The sequence below is a fragment of the Triturus cristatus genome, chromosome 3_2 (assembly GCF_964204655.1).
Source record: "Triturus cristatus chromosome 3_2, aTriCri1.1, whole genome shotgun sequence".
Lineage (NCBI taxonomy): Eukaryota > Metazoa > Chordata > Amphibia > Caudata > Salamandridae > Triturus > Triturus cristatus.
In genome coordinates, this window is record NC_140584.1 from 170,254,375 (window position 1) to 170,272,378 (window position 18,004).

At 52.0% G+C, this 18,004-nt stretch overlaps 1 protein-coding gene across 1 annotated transcript; it reads left to right on the forward strand.

Moving 5' to 3' along the window:
• The first annotated feature begins 13,242 nt into the window (after positions 1–13,242).
• On the forward strand, positions 13,243–15,659 carry LOC146856969 (endogenous retrovirus group PABLB member 1 Env polyprotein-like). The gene has a single exon (XM_085646784.1). It carries the CDS (start codon positions 13,785–13,787, stop codon positions 15,330–15,332), a length of 1,548 nt encoding a protein of 515 aa, XP_085502910.1. The 5' UTR covers positions 13,243–13,784; the 3' UTR covers positions 15,333–15,659.
• Positions 15,660–18,004: the final 2,345 nt, after the last annotated feature.

The following is an 18,004-nucleotide window of genomic DNA, read 5'->3' on the forward strand; positions in this document are numbered from 1 at the left end:
TGGCCGGGGCATTTTTCATCCCGAAGGGCATCACGCGAAAGCGATAGTGCCCATTCGGGGTGGAGAAGGCGGACCGCTCCTTGGCTCCTTCTGTGAGCGCAATTTGCCAATAGCCGCAGGTGAGATCGAATGTGCTGAGGAACTGAGCAGCCCCAAGTCGGTCAATGAGCTCGTCGGCTCGGGGAATGGGGTGGGCATCGGCTCGGGTGACTTCATTGAGTCCCCGGTAGTCCACGCAGAAGCGGAGTTCTGGGGCGACACCGGGGGCAGCTGCTTTCGGGACCAGGACCCCGGGGCTGGCCCAGGGACTGTCTGAGGGTTCGATCACTCCCAAGGTCAACATCTTCGAGACCTCGGCTTGAATGCAGGACCGGACCCGATCAGGGACGCGGTAGGCTCGGTGTTTCACCGGTGGGCTGTCTCCGGTGTCCACGTCATGGACACACCAGTCGGTGACTTGGGGGACTAGAGAGAATAAGTCGGAAAACTGCCCTAGGAGCTGGCGGCAATCCTCACGTTGCTGGGAAGTGAGGGAGGGGGAGAGGTTCACTCCCTCTACGGAGCCATCCTTCTCTTTGGTACACAGGAGATCAGGGAGGGGATCCGACTCCTCTTCGGCCCCGTCATCGGTGGCCAGCAGGAGGCTCAGTTCCATCCGCACAAAGTGAGGCTTGAGGCGGTTCACGTGAAGGACCCGGAGGGGGTCCCATGGTGACTGGACGTCCACCAAGTACGTGACCTGGCTCTTCCGCTCAATCACTTTGAAGGGCCCGGTCCATTTATCCTGGAGGGCGCAAGGTTTCACGGGGGCCATGACCCATACCTGCTGGCCCGGCTGGAACTCGACCAGAGTGGCGTTCTGGTCGTACCAGCGCTTCATCTGTTCCTGGCTCGCCTCCAGGTTGGCCTCGGCCAGCTCTCGGAACTTCCTAGTCTGGTTTCGGAGAGTCAGGACGTATTGGAACACATCTCGTGGGGTGTTTCGGGGCGCTGCCTCCCACCCTTCCTTGACCAGGCTGAGGGGCCCCCGGACGGGGTGCCCATAGAGTAACTCAAATGGGCTGAACCCCAAGGATTTCTGGGGAACTTCCCGGTAGGCGAACAGGAGGCAGGGGAGCAGGACGTCCCACTTACGCCGGAGGGGCTCTTCCAGGCCCGCGATCATCACCTTCAGAGTCCGGTTAAACCGCTCTACCAGGCCATTTCCTTGGGGGTGGTACGGGGTGGTGAACTTATAGGACACTCCACATTGTTGCCACAGGGACGTCATGTATTTGGAGATGAAGTTCGTGCCGCGATCGCTCACGACCTCGCGGGGAAAACCCATACGGGAAAAGATTCCCATCAACGCCCGGCCCACCACGGGGGCTGTGACGGTGCGCAGGGGTATGGCCTTAGGGTATCGGGTGGCATGGTCCACCAGGACGAGGATAAAGCGGTGACCTTGGGAGGTTGGGGGGTCCAGGGGCCCCACGATGTCGATCCCGACCCGTTCAAAAGGGGTACTGACGACAGGGAAGGGTTGGAGGGGAGCCTTGCGCTTTCCTCTGCTCTTCCCACTAGCCTGGCACGTGGGACAGGACTTGCAGTGGGCTTCTACATCCACTTTCATTCTGGTCCATTAGAAGTGAGTCACGAGGCGACTGTAGGTTTTGTCCTGGCCCAAGTGGCCTGCGAGGGGGACGTCGTGGGCCAAGCCCAGGAGGAGGTCTCGGAAGCGTAGGGGTACCACCAGCACCCGGGCGGATCCTAGCTCCACCGACTTCTGCTCGCTGTACAAAAGGTCATTTTCCCAATACACCCGGTGTGTTCCAGTTTGGTCGCCCGCGGCCTGGGCCTCTGCTTGTTGCCGGGGCCCGACCAGGGAAGGACAGGTAGCTTGCTCCTGGCAGAACTCCTCTCGGGAGGGGCCCCCCTCATGGCGCCACTGGGCCAACTCGGGTAGATCGCCTAACTCAGTGACCTGTGCGGAGCCGGAAGGTGGGGGTTCGTCGCTGGCGACCGGCCCTCCTTGTAGGGGGATGTGGGGACCCTCGGCGGGGACCATCCTGTCTTCGGTGGTCGGGGCGTCTTCGACTTCCCCAAGGGGGGTCAGTCAGGCTGCCATAGATCGGGTGGTGGCGCACACCCACTCAGGGAGACCCATCATCCCTAGGTGGGTCTTGCGCTCGACTTGTTTCCAGGGGGAACTTTCCAGGTCGTTCCCCAGGAGACAGTCGACTGGCTGGGAGGTTCTCACTGCGACTTTCAGTTTACCGACCACCCCTCCCCATTCAAAAGGCACCAGGGCTACCTTACACAAACTTTCCGTATTGTCAGCAGAAATTACTGGGCAAAAGACGTTGGGGAGGACCTGGTCTTCGTTGATTAAACGACTGAGGACACCGGTGATGCTGGCCCCGGTGTCCCGAAGGGCCTCTACTTGGTGGCCATTGATCGTTACGAGCTGCCCATATTTCTTCGTGTTGGAGGGCAGGAGGCTTCCAGGGACCATTTCTCTATCTCCTAATGATACTAAGGCCATGGCGGCGGGTTCCCACTCTACGGTCTCCTCAACCTCCTCCCCCAGTGCTACATTGGCTATCTGTCTAACGGGGGGTGCTGTCGGGGTGATGTGTGGGGCCATGGGGCATTCAGGGTCATTGGCGTAATGCCCGGGCTTCTGACAACGGAAACAAGTGATGGTCACCCGGTGCCCCCGTCTCACGGGTGGGCTGGATACAGCTGGTGGGGGCGCCGGGAAAGGCAGAGGTTGGGTTTTCGGGGGACTGGACTGGGACTCTCTCTGCCCTCCCTGGTTCCCCCCCCCCTCTCTGGCGGGGTGGTCCCTGACTGGCTCGGGGGTACTCTCCTACGGGGCCCCGGGAGACCCGGGTGTTGGTCCAGCGATCCGCCTCGACAGCCAGCTTTCTCGGATCCGTGAGCTTGCTGTCGAGCAGATGCTGGCGTAGTTCCACAAAGCAGTTTGCAGCCAGGTGCTCCCACAACATGAGGTCGGTTAGTTCCTCTAGGGTGGTTACCTTGCTGCCCTAGATCCACCCATCGAATGCACGGCTGAAGAAGTTTACATATTCCACCCAGGTGGTGCCCGGGATCTTCCTGCAGTCCCGGAACTGCTGGCGGTACATCTCCGGGGTGAGGCCGTACCTTGTGAGGAGGGCCTCTTTCATGTGGTTGTAGGAGGTCTGCATGGAGGTCGGTAGGTCGAGCAGGGTGTCTCTCCCTTCGCTCAGGAATCGTCCCCACAACCCGGCCCCCCAATCCTTCTGCGGGACCCGATGGGAGGTCATGGCGACCTCGTATGCCCTGAACCACTGTTGGATGTCATCGTTTTTGTAATATTCTTTGACCACATCCTTGGGAATGTGGACCTTCTGCTCCGCCGGGGAGGCCGCCTCTCGGTTCCCCGGGGGCCGCGCTTCTTCGCTTTTTGCTTTTAGCTCGATTTCCTTCAAGCTGCGTTCGTGCTCCAGTTGGAGTCTCCTTTCTTCGTGTTCCCGTTGGAGTTTCTTCTCTTCTAGTTCTCCTTGTACTCGCATCTGTTCCACTGCTAGCTTTTTCTCGGCTAATTTCAACTCGCCCTCGATTTTAAGTTTGGCCAATTCGAGTTCGTGATGGCGACTTCTCTCTCTGTCTGCGAGTTCCTCCGGGGATAGGCCCCCGTCTGGTACGAAGCTTCGCACCTGTTTGCTGCTGCGTTCTCCTTGGGAGTGTCCAGCTTCGTCGTGGAGTTCCACCGCTCCTTCTGGGCGGGGGGCTCCAGAATCCACCCCAGCTTTCAGTGCCTTCTGCATATCTTCTTTGGTGTTGAGACCAGTGGTAGCGATTTTTAGTTCTTTGCAGAATTGCTTCAGTTCTCTGTGCGTGTATTCCTCCAGTTGTTCCGCCTGGAACACGGTACTGGTGTCGTTTTCTGTGAGACTCATGGCGTTTCCTTCTGCCATCTTTGTCGGTAGTGCGTCAGCCGTTCACGGTATGTTCTCTAGATTATGGGCCCGAATCCCGTCGCTTGCCACCAATGTTAGAAGGCGACCTCAGAGGAGCCCGGAGGGGGCCCTGACTATCCTGAGACCAACCCTCGAGGTATCGTAGCCAGGCACTGGCGGGAGACTCCTCAAGGGAGGAATCTCGTATCTAGGATCGCACACTCGGCACCACACGACAAAGAGACGCCACACCGTGAGTTCTTAAGAACAAATCTTTATCAAATCAGAGTCGTCGGATCTTTATGATCAGCACGGCAAGTATAGACAAGTAGAGCACGGGCTCACAGAGTCTCGGGGAGGGGTAGGAGGTAGCGGGACAGTCTTTGGGGTTATAGATCAAATGCAGGGGCGTATCCAGCGCACAGCTCACAATCCTCAAGCTGGGGGATACGCTTGTCGTCGTCGGGGTCCGGCGGGACCAGGAGAGTCTGTGGGAGCCGCGAGTCACTCAGCAGGGCTCCAGCACAAGTTCGGAGGTCTTATGATCTTCAGGGAGCCGCGAGTCACTCAGCAGGGCTCAAGCACAAGTTCGGAGGTCTTACGATCTTCAGGGAGCCGCGAGTCACTCAGCAGGGCTCAAGCACAAGTTCGGAGACCCTACGATCTTCAGGGAGCCGCGAGTCACTCAGCAGGGCTCAGGTGTTTCCAAAGGCGAATCTGCCAGATGGTCCCAGAGCACCCCTTGTTATAGGTCGACTCCTCTTTGATGTCCGGAGTCTGTGCAGTCAGGGGTCTTGTCACCTGGGGGTCGCTTGTCAGGGTTTCCTGCCATTGTCTTTTGATCCTTTCAGGGCCGGGTCGGGAGGAGTCCCAGACACCCAGCAGGCATGGAGCCAGCCCTCGGGGAGGCCGGAGGGCCGATCGAAACCCACCATCCCAGGGGTGCTCAGAGGTGCGATGGAAACTGCTCCTCCCTCTCTCATCCCAATGGGAGCGCGATGTCCTCCAGCCGGAGTGGCGCCTCTAGGCCAGGGTCGCTCTGGGGCCGGGCGGCCATCATGGTGCATGAAGTGGGCACGCGGGCCCGGCGTGGCTGAATGGAGGACGGCCACGGACGGGGAAGTCCGGGTCGGGTGTGTGTGTCCTGGTGGGAAGGATCGGCTAGGCCGTGTGCTCGGGGGCTGCAGGAGGTGCATGGGTCAGGGTGTGTGGTGCGGGGACAGGGATGGCCATGCCACGAGGCCGGGTCTAACAAAGGGGATAATAAGAAAAGGGTCAGTGGTGGAAATAGGCATTGTAGCTGCCACCAAAAACTGAATCCGACCCACCAATCCACACCAAGACCAGGCACAGAAAGACATGGGTCGCAGACCCTGTGCAGCGGGTGAAAGGAAGCTATAGCCAGCTCACAAAAATAGAGAATGGACAACAAGGACCAGGAGGGCAGCTGGGTAATGCAGTCTTTCTTTATCCATGGGTCAAGGGATGCCAAATAACAGGGTAAGTGGAGGGAAACGTCATGAAATTCAGGGCAGCCATGGTGCTTTCTGGCACGCAGCCCAGTTACGGAGGAGGCCCAGAATGAGATGAAAGCAAGTAGAATCTAGAAACTCCCAAGTGGTCACCACCATCGAAAGGTGGAAAGAGAAATGAATATGTTTCTGGTATGTAGAGTAATGATTATTAAAACAGAAATGTCAAACATTGATATTTTCAAACTCCACCTGTGAGTGGACAAGTCTGCTGAATTCAAGATTAAGTTCACCTGCGATCTGAAAGAAAGCTTGATAAACTGCTGTCATTGAATCCCAACAAAGCCGTGGAGTGTTTTAATAAAGAAAAGGCGGGAGTAACCTGAGTGCGGAGGTGATGCCTCCTCCAGTGCGTGTTACACAGGTCACCGGCTCAGTGGCATACCAATAGCCCCCGTGGTGCGGGGGACCCCGCGAGCTGAAGGGGACCCCCTCCTGTATTGTGCATGGGCGGTGACTAGTGAGGTTCCGTGTGAGACGGGACGGCACTTTTTGAGTGGTGACGAATATGGACGAGTGTGGTATCTATGAACCGCAAATGACGAGTACAGTGGGTGTGCGAAGTTTCGCAATGCAGCCATGTATGGTTCGTCTTATTCTCGTGTTTGTTCATTCGAACCCTCGGGTTCCATTTTAGATACAGCGTCCATTTTGTTTCTTGCCCTCAAGTAGCCAGCGAACGGGCTTTCGTCCGCTTCGTGACCCTGGGACTTTCAAGATAGTACGAAGGACACGTGTTTCTTTGAGGTGACTTTATGACGAGGGGAATGACACGAGTAAGGCAGATGGCCCCGCTCGAGGCTATCTTGCCACTCCGGTCTATTGTTTCAGTCACGCATACATTAGACACGAGGCCTTTGATCCCTCTATCGAGTTTCCTTTATTGCCCTAAACACTCTTTTTCTAACCTGTTGTGCATCCTCATCCTCTCCTCACATTCTGTTTTCCGTCCTTCCTTAATGTGTTTATGGTTGAGAGGAAATGTGTTTATTGCGGAGGGAATATGTTTTTACAGTTGGGAACCGGCAAGGTTGATTGTAATTATGTTCCGGCCTCCTGAAACATGAACGCGACCCTTTTGAAGTTTATTGTGGGAACTGAGTTAAACCTTTGTTTGCCATACTGTACTATGGCTAAACTGTGTATAAAAGGAGCGACCCACTTCTACGAATTTGAAGCAGTCTCCGAGAACCTACACGCTGTGTACTTCTTGTGACCTCTGTATCCCTGCAGTAAATAAACGCTGATCTCTGACGTCGCTGGAAGTGTCCCGTGTCTCTGTGTTTTGTACGCCAGAACAGGTAACCCACGAAGGTTTCAGGTGTTGTTCCCTGGCACCGCTGGGCCTTAATAAAACCCAGTCCTTCAGTTGGCGCCCAACGTGGGGCGACATCAACGGTACCGGTCCAAAGCCCGACGATCGTGAGGAACTTCGTGTGAAATCTCCGAGGGAAGGTGCACCCCGCTTCATCGATCCAGTTGTCGAAATAAGTGGCCCGACGTCCTTTCCGCGAAGATCCCCGCCCCCTGACGGCTGCGACGGACCGATGCCCTGACTGTCGACCTGTTCGGTGCCTGGCGTAGTCCTTTGTACGGCGAGACGATTGACGGGCCTTCCTGGTGACGCCATTGTTCTCTCAGTTAAGTATTTGTGGGTCGCTCCCAGTGTTCCTTTGTTGTTTGCATGGTTCCATTGCATTTGTTGGTTCTTAGTTGTTGGGTTTTATTTGACGATTGCAATTGCCAAAAACCGAGGGTCTTGCATTTTTGCGAGGACATCGTAATTCGATAGCCCTTGAAGTTTGTATACTTGGCTAGGGTGCACGATGCCTGGCCGTAGTACTTTGTTTGGGTTTCTCAGATGTTGCAGCATGGATTCCCGGTTGGAGGATTCCTGCCCGATACCTCCGGTTGGAACTCCGGTTTATGAGCTCTATAGTCGCCATGGCGTGGGTCCTATCATATATAATGAATATTGGGTCCGTTACACTAAAAAGGATGGTGTCCTTAGTTGGCCACCTCATGGTAGTTTCGAGACTGCCATTTTAGATAACTTGGAAGCGAAATTATTTAAGAAGAAAGCTAGGCCGGCCATGTTTGATTCCTTCCGGTTATGGCGGAAAGAGGCCAAGCAGAAAGAAATCAAACAGAATAAGAAAAATAAACGAGAAGGTGTCATTACGGTGATGCGTAATGCAGAACAATATCAGTTAGATAAAAACGAGAAGGAGCAAGAGGTTAGTGCTCGGCTTCACCATATGTCGGTGGACAAATGTTATCCGTCGCTACCTTCTGCGATCGATAAGACAGGAGAAGAATCAGTGGAAGATTCGCTTTTGTCTTATCTGATGAAATCGCCACCTCCTTATGCTCCTGATGTTATGGGTCCCGTTAATCCCCCTCTTCTTCAACCTGCTGTTTTGGCGGCTGCTGGTCAGCCTGCCGTTCCTCCTGTACTCCCGAATCCCCTTGGGCCACAGATCGTATATCCTCTTGCTCCGGCTTCTCTCCCTGTTGCGCCTGTCCCAGTCCCTCCTCAGTCTGTTGTTCCCACTACTCCTGCTGCTGCATCTACCTCTACTGTTTCTGCTCCTATGGCTGCTACACCTTCGTCTTCTTCCTCTTCTCCTTCTGTTCGTAGTCGTCTCTTGACTGCTGTTGCTTCTCTTTATTCTCCGTTCTTTGGGCCGATACTTGGCTCGACTCTTTCAGATGTCGCTCAAAGACGCAGTCAGCTTCCCGATGATAGGGAACGTGAGACGTTGGTAAAGACTGCGCGTAGATGGATTCGCAATCCTGTTAGATACACCCCACGTGTAGTGTTCGAAACATTTTCTCAGTTTAATGCTCCCACGCAACGATTTGTGTTCGAAGAATTGTGTAAGTCATTAAAAGAGGAGTGGGACGATGATATGGCTGACGATCTACCACCTGAGGTTTCCGAGCTACAGCTTCGGTTTTCCGCGGGTGTCATTGTAGGCGATAAAGTTCGAGAGGCTCTGGAGCGCTTGCTATCCTTTCGATGTACAGTGCAGCCACGTGCACTGTTTAAGGACGCAACCGCGGAATGGATGGCACAACCTGGTCAGTATCCAATGCGAGAAGTTCCCCCAGTGTGGATGCCAGGTGATGCTGCTGCTATCCCTCCTGTCCAACCGCATTTCCAGAGAGTGTGGATACACCTCCCGTGGAAGCGATCGGAGGTTTTGCAAGTGAAGCAATCTCTACCCGATCCTCGTAAGAACCCTGCGGGTTATTATAAGGAGCTGTCCCAATTGGTGGATGCTACAGTTATGAACTTAGCCGATATTGATATGCTGTTCGGTAACGTGGTGCCTCAGCCGGTTTGGACGAAAATCCGTCATGAGAATCATGTCGCCGAGTTAGGCGGTGACTGGGCTGCCCTTACAGCGGCAGATGCCCGACAGGTTGGTGGGGCTAAACCTGAACAGATTATTGCGGCTTTGCCCCAGAGGATAATTACCCTCATGAAGACGCTTATGCCAGCGATGCGCGTCAATTGGGACAAATTATCAGCATGTAGGCAAAAGAAGGATGAAAGTGTGTCTGACTTCTTTACTAGGTTTGAGGAAGCATTCCTCGATCATAGTGGTCAGGACATGGGTTCTGAGGGTGGTCAGCGGTTGTTCGTTGACAAATTTGTATCGAATTTGTTGCCCGACTTGAGCAACAAACTGAAAAATTCTGAGAGTGCGTGGGCTGTTTCTACCACTGCCCAAATATTGGCTACGGCCCAATATTATGAGAATAGAGGAAAAGAGGAAAGTGAGCGTGCAGAAAAGAAAACTAAGGATCTCAAAACTAAGGTCTTGTTGCAGCAAGCTTATCCTCCGCGTTCAAATTTTAGTGATACGCAGCAGCCGACTAGATCGCAACCACAATTTTCTAGACCACAGTCGCGCAACGCTTCGCCTGCGCCTCGCTTTGTGCTGGGAGATAATCAGTGCGCATATTGTCGTGGGGAAGGCCATTTAAAGTTCAATTGTCCGGTTCTCCGTGACAAGGCTAATGGTGTGTCGGCTCGGGGAGGACGTGGTGGTCCTCAACAGGCTTCTCGCGGTAGAGGTCGCGGAGTTGCCCAGAACCAGACCGAACGCTTTGTGACGTCTTCGGATTCACAAAACTGTTTCGATCGACGCGAACCATCGTCCGGTCGGTCGGCACAGTATCATGTGGATGATCATTATGTTGAATATGATGTTGATACGGATGGTATCTACTAGGACAGCCATAGACAAAGGAAGGGAGAAGTATCAGTTCCGGTTGATCAGAGAGGGCCTTATGTTGCAGTAGCCACTTTGGGTGTTGTTGAGCCTTTTCTGTTGGACACTGGTGCAGCGAAAAGCTCCATCATGCATTCGAAACTCCCTGGCGCGCCTTTGTCTGGCTTAACGAATGTTTCCGTTGGATTCTCTGGCGCCCCCGTTAGCAATCCGGTCTCTAGCCCATTGCCCCTTACAATTGGGTCTCATGAGCTGGAAGCTCCTTTGATTTTGACTACTGGTTGTGGTGAGAATCTTTTGGGCTTAGACCTGTTGAAAAGGTTACATGCAACTTTGTACTGTTCCCCTACGGGTGTGGAGCTCACGTTGGGTAAGAGCGTGATTTCCCCTATGTATTTGTTGCTCGATAAACTTCCCCCGGAATTGAGATCTCTTCCAGATTCCTTGTGGGCAACAGGTCCCAACGATGTGGGCCTGTTGGATATACCACCTTATGTTGTCCAACTAAAAGTGGGTGCGCGTTTGCCACGTATACCTCAGTACCGTATTTCCCTCGATGGTGAAAGGGCACTGTTAGCGATCATTTACGACTTGATCGGCAAAGATGTTATTGAGGAGACACGAGGTAATGTGTGCAATAGTCCCGTGTTGCCTATTCTGAAACGAACGGATCCCTCCAAGCCTCCTGTGTACCGTCTGGTTATCGATTTGCGAGAGGTAAACAAAGTTGTTGTTCCGCAGTTTCCTGTGGTGCCAGACATTACAGCTTTACTGACTCTAATTCCAGCCACTGCATCATGGTTCTCGGTCATCGATCTGAAGAATGCGTTCTTCAGCATTCCGATCGCTGTGGAAAGCAGAGACTTGTTCGGTTTCTCATTAGGTGGTCGTAGCTTCAGATTCATACGCGCTCCACAGGGCTACTGTGAGAGTCCATCAATCTACAGTCAAGCTCTTAAAAGTCAGCTTGATGCATTCATATTACCGGTTGGTGCAGCCTTGATTCAGTACGTTGATGATCTGTTAATTGCTGCTGACACTGAACAGCTTTGTAAATCTGCTACAGTGTCTTTGTTACAGCACCTTTGCGACTTACATCATAAAGTGTCACCTTCCAAACTACAATATTGTTGTCAAGAAGTAACCTACCTCGGTCACTTATTGTCAAAGGCGGGAAGAAGGTTGACCCCTGAACGAATTGCAGCAATTGCTCGAATGACTGTGCCGACAACCCAGAGAGATGTACGTGCCTTTTTAGGTATCACATCGTACTGCAGACAGTGGATCCCGAACTTTTCACTGTTAGCGAAACCATTGGTAGCTCTCACGTGCAAGGATGTTTCAACTCCTTTGCCTTGGACGGAGGAATGTCAGAAAAGTTTTTCTGAACTACGTGATGCACTGTGTTCGGCTCCTGTGTTAGGCACTCCTGATTACAGTAAGCCTTTCACATTATACGTCCATGAGAGGGACGGTTGTGCGTTGAGTGTTCTAACGCATCAATTTGGTGATAAGCAGCGTCCGTGTGCATATTTCTCCTCGACTTTAGATCCGGTAGCTAGAGCATTGCCAAGTTGCTTGAGGGCGACGGCGGCAGCTGCGGCGTCTATTAGGCAGTCCGCAGGTTTGGTCATGGACAATATGCTCATAGTAATGGTTCCGCATGCAGTTGATACGCTCTTGAATCGGACAAAGACTCAACATCTAACGAGTGCACGGTTGTCTGGGTATGAGCTTACCCTTTTGGCGAGTCATATACAAATTAAGCGCTGTAATGTACTGAATCCGGCGACATTGTTGCCGATCAATATGGAATCAGATAATGTACTGCCCCATGATTGTTATTTACGAACCGAGGAAGAAACGAAAGGTCGCGTGGACCTGAAAAACACTCCCTTGTCAGATCCCGATGGTTCTTTGTATGTGGATGGCTCTTGCTTTAAATTGCCGAATGGTGATGTAACGACTGCGTATGCTGTGGTGACATTGAGAACGGTTGTGGAGACTGCGAGATTGAACCAGAATTCAGCACAAGCGGCAGAATTAATTGCATTAACGAGAGCGTGTGTTCTGTCGAAAGGAAAGCGTGTGAATGTATTTACCGATAGTCAGTATGCATTTGGGGTTGCGCACAACTTCGGAAGATTGTGGAGAGAAAGAGGATTTATGACATCGCATGGTACGAAGATCCAGCATGGGCAACTAGTGAATGATCTTTTGGATGCACTTACATTGCCTAAACAAGTGGCGATTGTGAAATGTAGTGCGCACCGGAAAGTGACGGATGATGTTGGTCGTGGTAATGCATTTGCGGATGAAGTTGCTAAAGAAACGGCTAAGAATCTTGCGACTCGAATGTATGTTACGAATTCAGTGAGATGGCCGGAAGAGACTGGTATGTGTGAAAACACTGTCGAATGTGTGAAAGAAATTCAGAATGGAGCTACTGAAGCTGAAAAGACCAAGTGGAAAGAAAGTACAGGGAAATTGGATATGCATGGATGTTGGGTTGATCTGACGGAATGTCAGAGATGGATGCTTCCAGATGCATACGTGTTAGCTGTTGTGACGATGGCTCATGGTTTGTCACATATCAGTGCGAAAGGAATATGCAAGTTCTTGTCTCCTGTGTGGAGGAATGATGGTATTGCTAAGTGCGCTGAAAGAGTGGTTAAGAATTGTATGGTGTGTTTGATGCACAATCCCGGAAAGGGCACCCCCACTCCACCTGGTCATTTCGCTCCTCCTACCTGTCCCTTTGAGGTTATCCAGCTGGATTTCATCCATATGGAGAGATGCAATAACCTAAAGTATGTTTTGGTTGTGGTCTGCGCGTTCTCCAGATGGATCGAGGCCTATCCTCTTAAAGATAATACTGCCCTGTCCACAGCGAAAATCCTGTTAAAGGAATACTTCCCTAGGTATGGAATGCCGCGGATTGTGTGGTCGGATAATGGAAGTGAGTTTGTGGGAAGTGTAATGCAGAGTGTGTGTAAGGGCCTTGGAATTAAGCAGAAATTCCACAGTGCCAACCATCCTCAGGCAGCGGGTTTGGTTGAAGGGTACAATGGTACCCTGAAGCTGAAACTCGCTAAGATTCAGGCTTCGACTGGTCTGTCATGGCCGGATGCCTTGCCTCTGGCTCTCCTATCGACCAGAGCGACGGTACACTCTCGAGTAGGGCTCAGCCCATATGAGATTGTGTTCGGTCGCCCTGCGAATATTTGGGGAGTCCCGAGACCTAGGGCTTTTGATAGTCTTGAATATCCAATGTTGATTGATTATTTGTATGATTTGACCACTAAACTACGATTAATTCATCAACAGGTCTTTGAAGCTCTACCGGCGCAGACAGAGGGTCCTGGACATCAGCTCCGGCCAGGTGACTGGGTTGTCACCCGCAATTTCGGCCGGAAGCGTAATCTGGAGCCAAGATTTGTTGGACCCCATCTAGTCTTATTGACGACGAGGACAGCGGTTCGACTGGAGGGCCGTAGACATTGGGTCCACGCCAGTCATACAAAGAAGGTACCGATTCCCTTACCAACCGACGGTTGGGTGGGAACTGGGATTTCGGCAGAAGAGACTGAGACTCCTTTGCGTTTCGTGCCATTCAGCGACGCTCAACTTGTGGAAGATTCGTTGTTGCCAGATCCACAAGTGGAGTCATCAGTATCAGAGAACCCAAGGTCCGACTCGTCATTTGCCTCATTGAACACTGCTGCGCCACCTGAACAATTGTTCGTAGAGCAAACTCAACCTGGAAGAAGTCGATACTTTCTTCGTCCAAGGAATTCAAGGACTAATAAAAATTGATAGTATAGTGGTTTTGACGTTACGAATATTATGAACAATTACATCCTTTCTTTGTGAAGTTTCTGTGTTTTCCACTGCTAAGAGACTTGTAACGAACTTGAACCTCTCCATCCGGGTTACCGTAGGGCCGTGCGGGTACTTCTTTCTGTTTAGCAGGTTTCTGACGCTAGGTTGGTTACTTTTGTCGATTCCTGGGAACTCCTGGGGATTGATAATTGCTGCTCAGAACGAAGTGCGTCAAGAACGTCACGGACGGTTTGTAGAGGATGGCATTCTCTAAGCTGGTGGAAGAAGAAAGGGTATTGGCACAGAGATCAGAGTTATTAAGGGTCGCACGAACGAAATGTTTTTTGGTTCAGGTGTTTTTGTTATTCCTAACTGTATCTATGTTATTGGTGGGCGGAGTGTATTTTGGGGTATCGCAATTTATGCCTTCTGTTACACCTACCTTTTCTCCTAACCTAAGTTCCCTCACTACTGTTTCCCCACATTCTTTTCATCCGTTGCCTCAACACGAGCAGGTTAGACGTGCGGAATTCAGGAATAATTCCTTTGTTCAACTCCTGCATCAGCATCAGTTAGTGGTGAATACTACAAATTGTTGGGTATGTGGGTTAATGCCACACACCATGGATAGGGGTATTCCGTACTTGGTCCTTCCGTACAGTTCCCAGGGTTCTGCTCGAGCATTTCAAACAATGTTTCGCAGTGCACTAGACTCCTACCCCAGTCGAGAGCCACGATCTGTCAAGTCTGGTCCTGGTCCGTACCACAAGCCTCTGGCGATAGCCATAGCAGATCTGGACAGAGATGTTTTCGATGCATCACTCATTCCAGATGAAGAAGTGCAGGCTTATAAGGATCTGAGTGAGGCTGAGTATGGTACGTCAGTGGGAGATAGACAGTTGAAGAGCTCGTCCCCGATATGGATTGTACCGCACCTTGGTAATTTCTGTTTGCAGGGTTTGGGTCGAAATCCGAGAGCACAACTTGGGAACAGTGCTTGCACTGAAACGTATGTCCTCCCGATGCTCTCCTCCCCTGTTTTTCTGACTGCCAAGGGCACCTATTTTGTGTGTTATGAGCGCGCATATACATGGTTACCCCGCGACTTCTCGGGTACCTGTTATATTGCAAATCTCTTACCTCCGACTTTCACAGTTGCTTCGGATTACCACAAAACTAGAGTGGTGAGAGGTGTAATTAGCAAAGAGGATACTGCCGGTCAAGAAGCAGGAGACTTCTTTAAGGGTTTCCTGCCGTTCTGGGGACCTATGGTTAATAGTAGGAACCTAAGACAGTTGACCCGAGTGGTAGAGGCGACTGCTAATATTACTGTAACTGCCCTGGGTAATCTAACAGCGGAACTACAGGCGGATAGACTCATGACGTTGCAGAACCGTATGGTTCTAGACGTGGTCCTTGCAGATCGAGGGGGTGTGTGTAAAATTATCCATTCTAGTTGTTGCATTTTCATCCCTGATAATGCTCCGACTGTATATCAAGCCATCTCAAAGTTGCATAAGATTTCCGAGTCCATACACGTGGACGAAGGTAATTGGACGCTTCTAGGATGGTTTTGGGGTCTGATGTCAACTTGGGGTTGGAGTATTCTGATGATTGTCGGGGCTGTTGTAGCGTTTCTGTTCACGTGTTGTCTTTGTGTACAGTGTGGTCCTGCCTTATGTGGCCTATGTGCTACGACGTGTATAAGGCGGCCATCCGTTACCAAGGAGACATTGATGGATAGAATGATGTTTCAGCAGCATCTGAACGATCTGATGAATATCGATATAGATTCTGATCTAGACTAGTGCTTGCCTACATGAGGGCAAAAGGAGCGTCTGAGGTTCCGTGTGAGACGGGACGGCACTTTTTGAGTGGTGACGAATATGGACGAGTGTGGTATCTATGAACCGCAAATGACGAGTACAGTGGGTGTGCGAAGTTTCGCAATGCAGCCATGTATGGTTCGTCTTATTCTCGTGTTTGTTCATTCGAACCCTCGGGTTCCATTTTAGATACAGCGTCCATTTTGTTTCTTGCCCTCAAGTAGCCAGCGAACGGGCTTTCGTCCGCTTCGTGACCCTGGGACTTTCAAGATAGTACGAAGGACACGTGTTTCTTTGAGGTGACTTTATGACGAGGGGAATGACACGAGTAAGGCAGATGGCCCCGCTCGAGGCTATCTTGCCACTCCGGTCTATTGTTTCAGTCACGCATACATTAGACACGAGGCCTTTGATCCCTCTATCGAGTTTCCTTTATTGCCCTAAACACTCTTTTTCTAACCTGTTGTGCATCCTCTCCTCACATTCTGTTTTCCGTCCTTCCTTAATGTGTTTATGGTTGAGAGGAAATGTGTTTATTGCGGAGGGAATATGTTTTTACAGTTGGGAACCGGCAAGGTTGATTGTAATTATGTTCCGGCCTCCTGAAACATGAACGCGACCCTTTTGAAGTTTATTGTGGGAACTGAGTTAAACCTTTGTTTGCCATACTGTACTATGGCTAAACTGTGTATAAAAGGAGCGACCCACTTCTACGAATTTGAAGCAGTCTCCGAGAACCTACACGCTGTGTACTTCTTGTGACCTCTGTATCCCTGCAGTAAATAAACGCTGATCTCTGACGTCGCTGGAAGTGTCCCGTGTCTCTGTGTTTTGTACGCCAGAACAGGTAACCCACGAAGGTTTCAGGTGTTGTTCCCTGGCACCGCTGGGCCTTAATAAAACCCAGTCCTTCACTAGGAGCTCCTGACTGGGTCCAGAGCATGGGGTGCCCCTCCATGTACTTTGCGGGGGGGGGGCTCAAGTTTCGGTACACCACTTCACCGGCTGCGATGAGTTCAGCATAATAATAATAATAATAATAATAAACAAATTTATAAAGCACATGGTTACACTGACTAGTGTGTCCCCGCACTCAGGTAAGAAAAAAACATAATCTGGAGAGGGCAGAGAAAGCAGAGAGTGGTTAGACTGGAGGGGTAACAGAGGGAAAAAGCCAAGTTTTCAACTCCTTTCGGAAGATAGTCTCCGACACCTCCAACCGTAGCCCCGGGGGGAGTTTATTCCAGTGCTTTGCTGCTAAAAAATGGAAGGAGCGACCACCCATCCCTGCTCTCCTAATAGATGGAATGCTAACCTGTCCTGTCCCGCTGGATCTCAATTGACGGGTCGGGGAATAGAGGGTTAGTAAATCATGCAGGTAGGTGGGTCCCTTTCTTTGTAGCATACGATGGCTGACACAGAGAGCCTTAAACAGAATTCGCTCCCTTACTGGAAGCCAATGAAGGGAAGCTAAGGCCTTATTAGAAGGAGCTCTCTTGGGTAACATCAGAACGAGACGTGCTGCTGCATTCTGGATGCGTTGGAGTCTCTGTATACATTTAGGCGCCGATCACGATCCTGTAAAAACCGGGTACGAACCGTCGGACGGAGCATATTCTCCGTCCGACGCGTACCCGGTCGTCAAAATCTACCAACATGGAATTACGATTCATGCGGAAACACCATTTCCTTACGAATCGTACAAAACCCCGACCGACGATAATAAACCTACAAATGCGATCCGGGAAAGCGCCGACCTGACGTCGGGACGCTCGCAGCCTGCCATTCACGAACCAGGAATTACGATTCGCACCGACGTCATCCCGCACGGTGAATATTATCCGGCAGCCAAAAACTGCCGGGAAATCAGGACGACGCGAACAAGGAGTACCAGTACGCGACGGACAGACAGGACGACGCGAACAAGGAGTACCCGTACGCGACGGACAGACATGGACCCGAACCTACGTGTCATCCCGGCCCTCATAGCAGTCGACCTCCTCTACAGGTTCGGACGCAGACGCCGCAGAAGGTCAGAACAACGAAGGGAGGGGGGAAAGTGGGGGGGGGGTGGCAGAACCAGGGCAGGCCACAAACCCCCCACCAAAGTCACACAGCACACATGCCCTGGACATACCTGACTCCCAGGCCCTGGTCACTACGAGGGGGTGGGGGCGTGTCCATCTAAGCCAGCGACCGCCACAACGGAAGTCCTTCACGACGCGAACCGGCAACACAACCAGACAGGTACGTCCCGTACCCATGCCTGAAGAGCGTGGGTACAAGTCGTACCACGCCCACACCCACGTCACCCCAACAATGGCGGGACGGCTCGTACCCACGTGGCAAAGGCCTGGGTACGGGCCGCACAAGCATCACATAGCGTGGGGACGGATATGTACGGACCGTACCCCCACCCCGTATGCATGGAGCGTACCCCCACCCCAACAGTGTAAGTACGATCCATACCCTCACCTCGAATGCATGGAGCGTACCCCCACCCCAACAGTGTAAGTACGACCCGTACCCTCACCTCGAATGCATGGAGCGTACCCCCACCCCAACAGTGTAAGTACGACCCGTACCCCCACCCGCGTACGAATGGAGCGTACCCCCACCCCAACAGTGTAAGTACGACCCGTACCCCCACCCGC

Excerpts from the sequence above, each read along its gene's own strand:
- LOC146856969 (XM_085646784.1), top strand. The coding sequence starts at position 13,785 with ATGGCATTCTCTAAGCTGGTGGAAGAAGAAAGGGTATTGGCACAGAGA.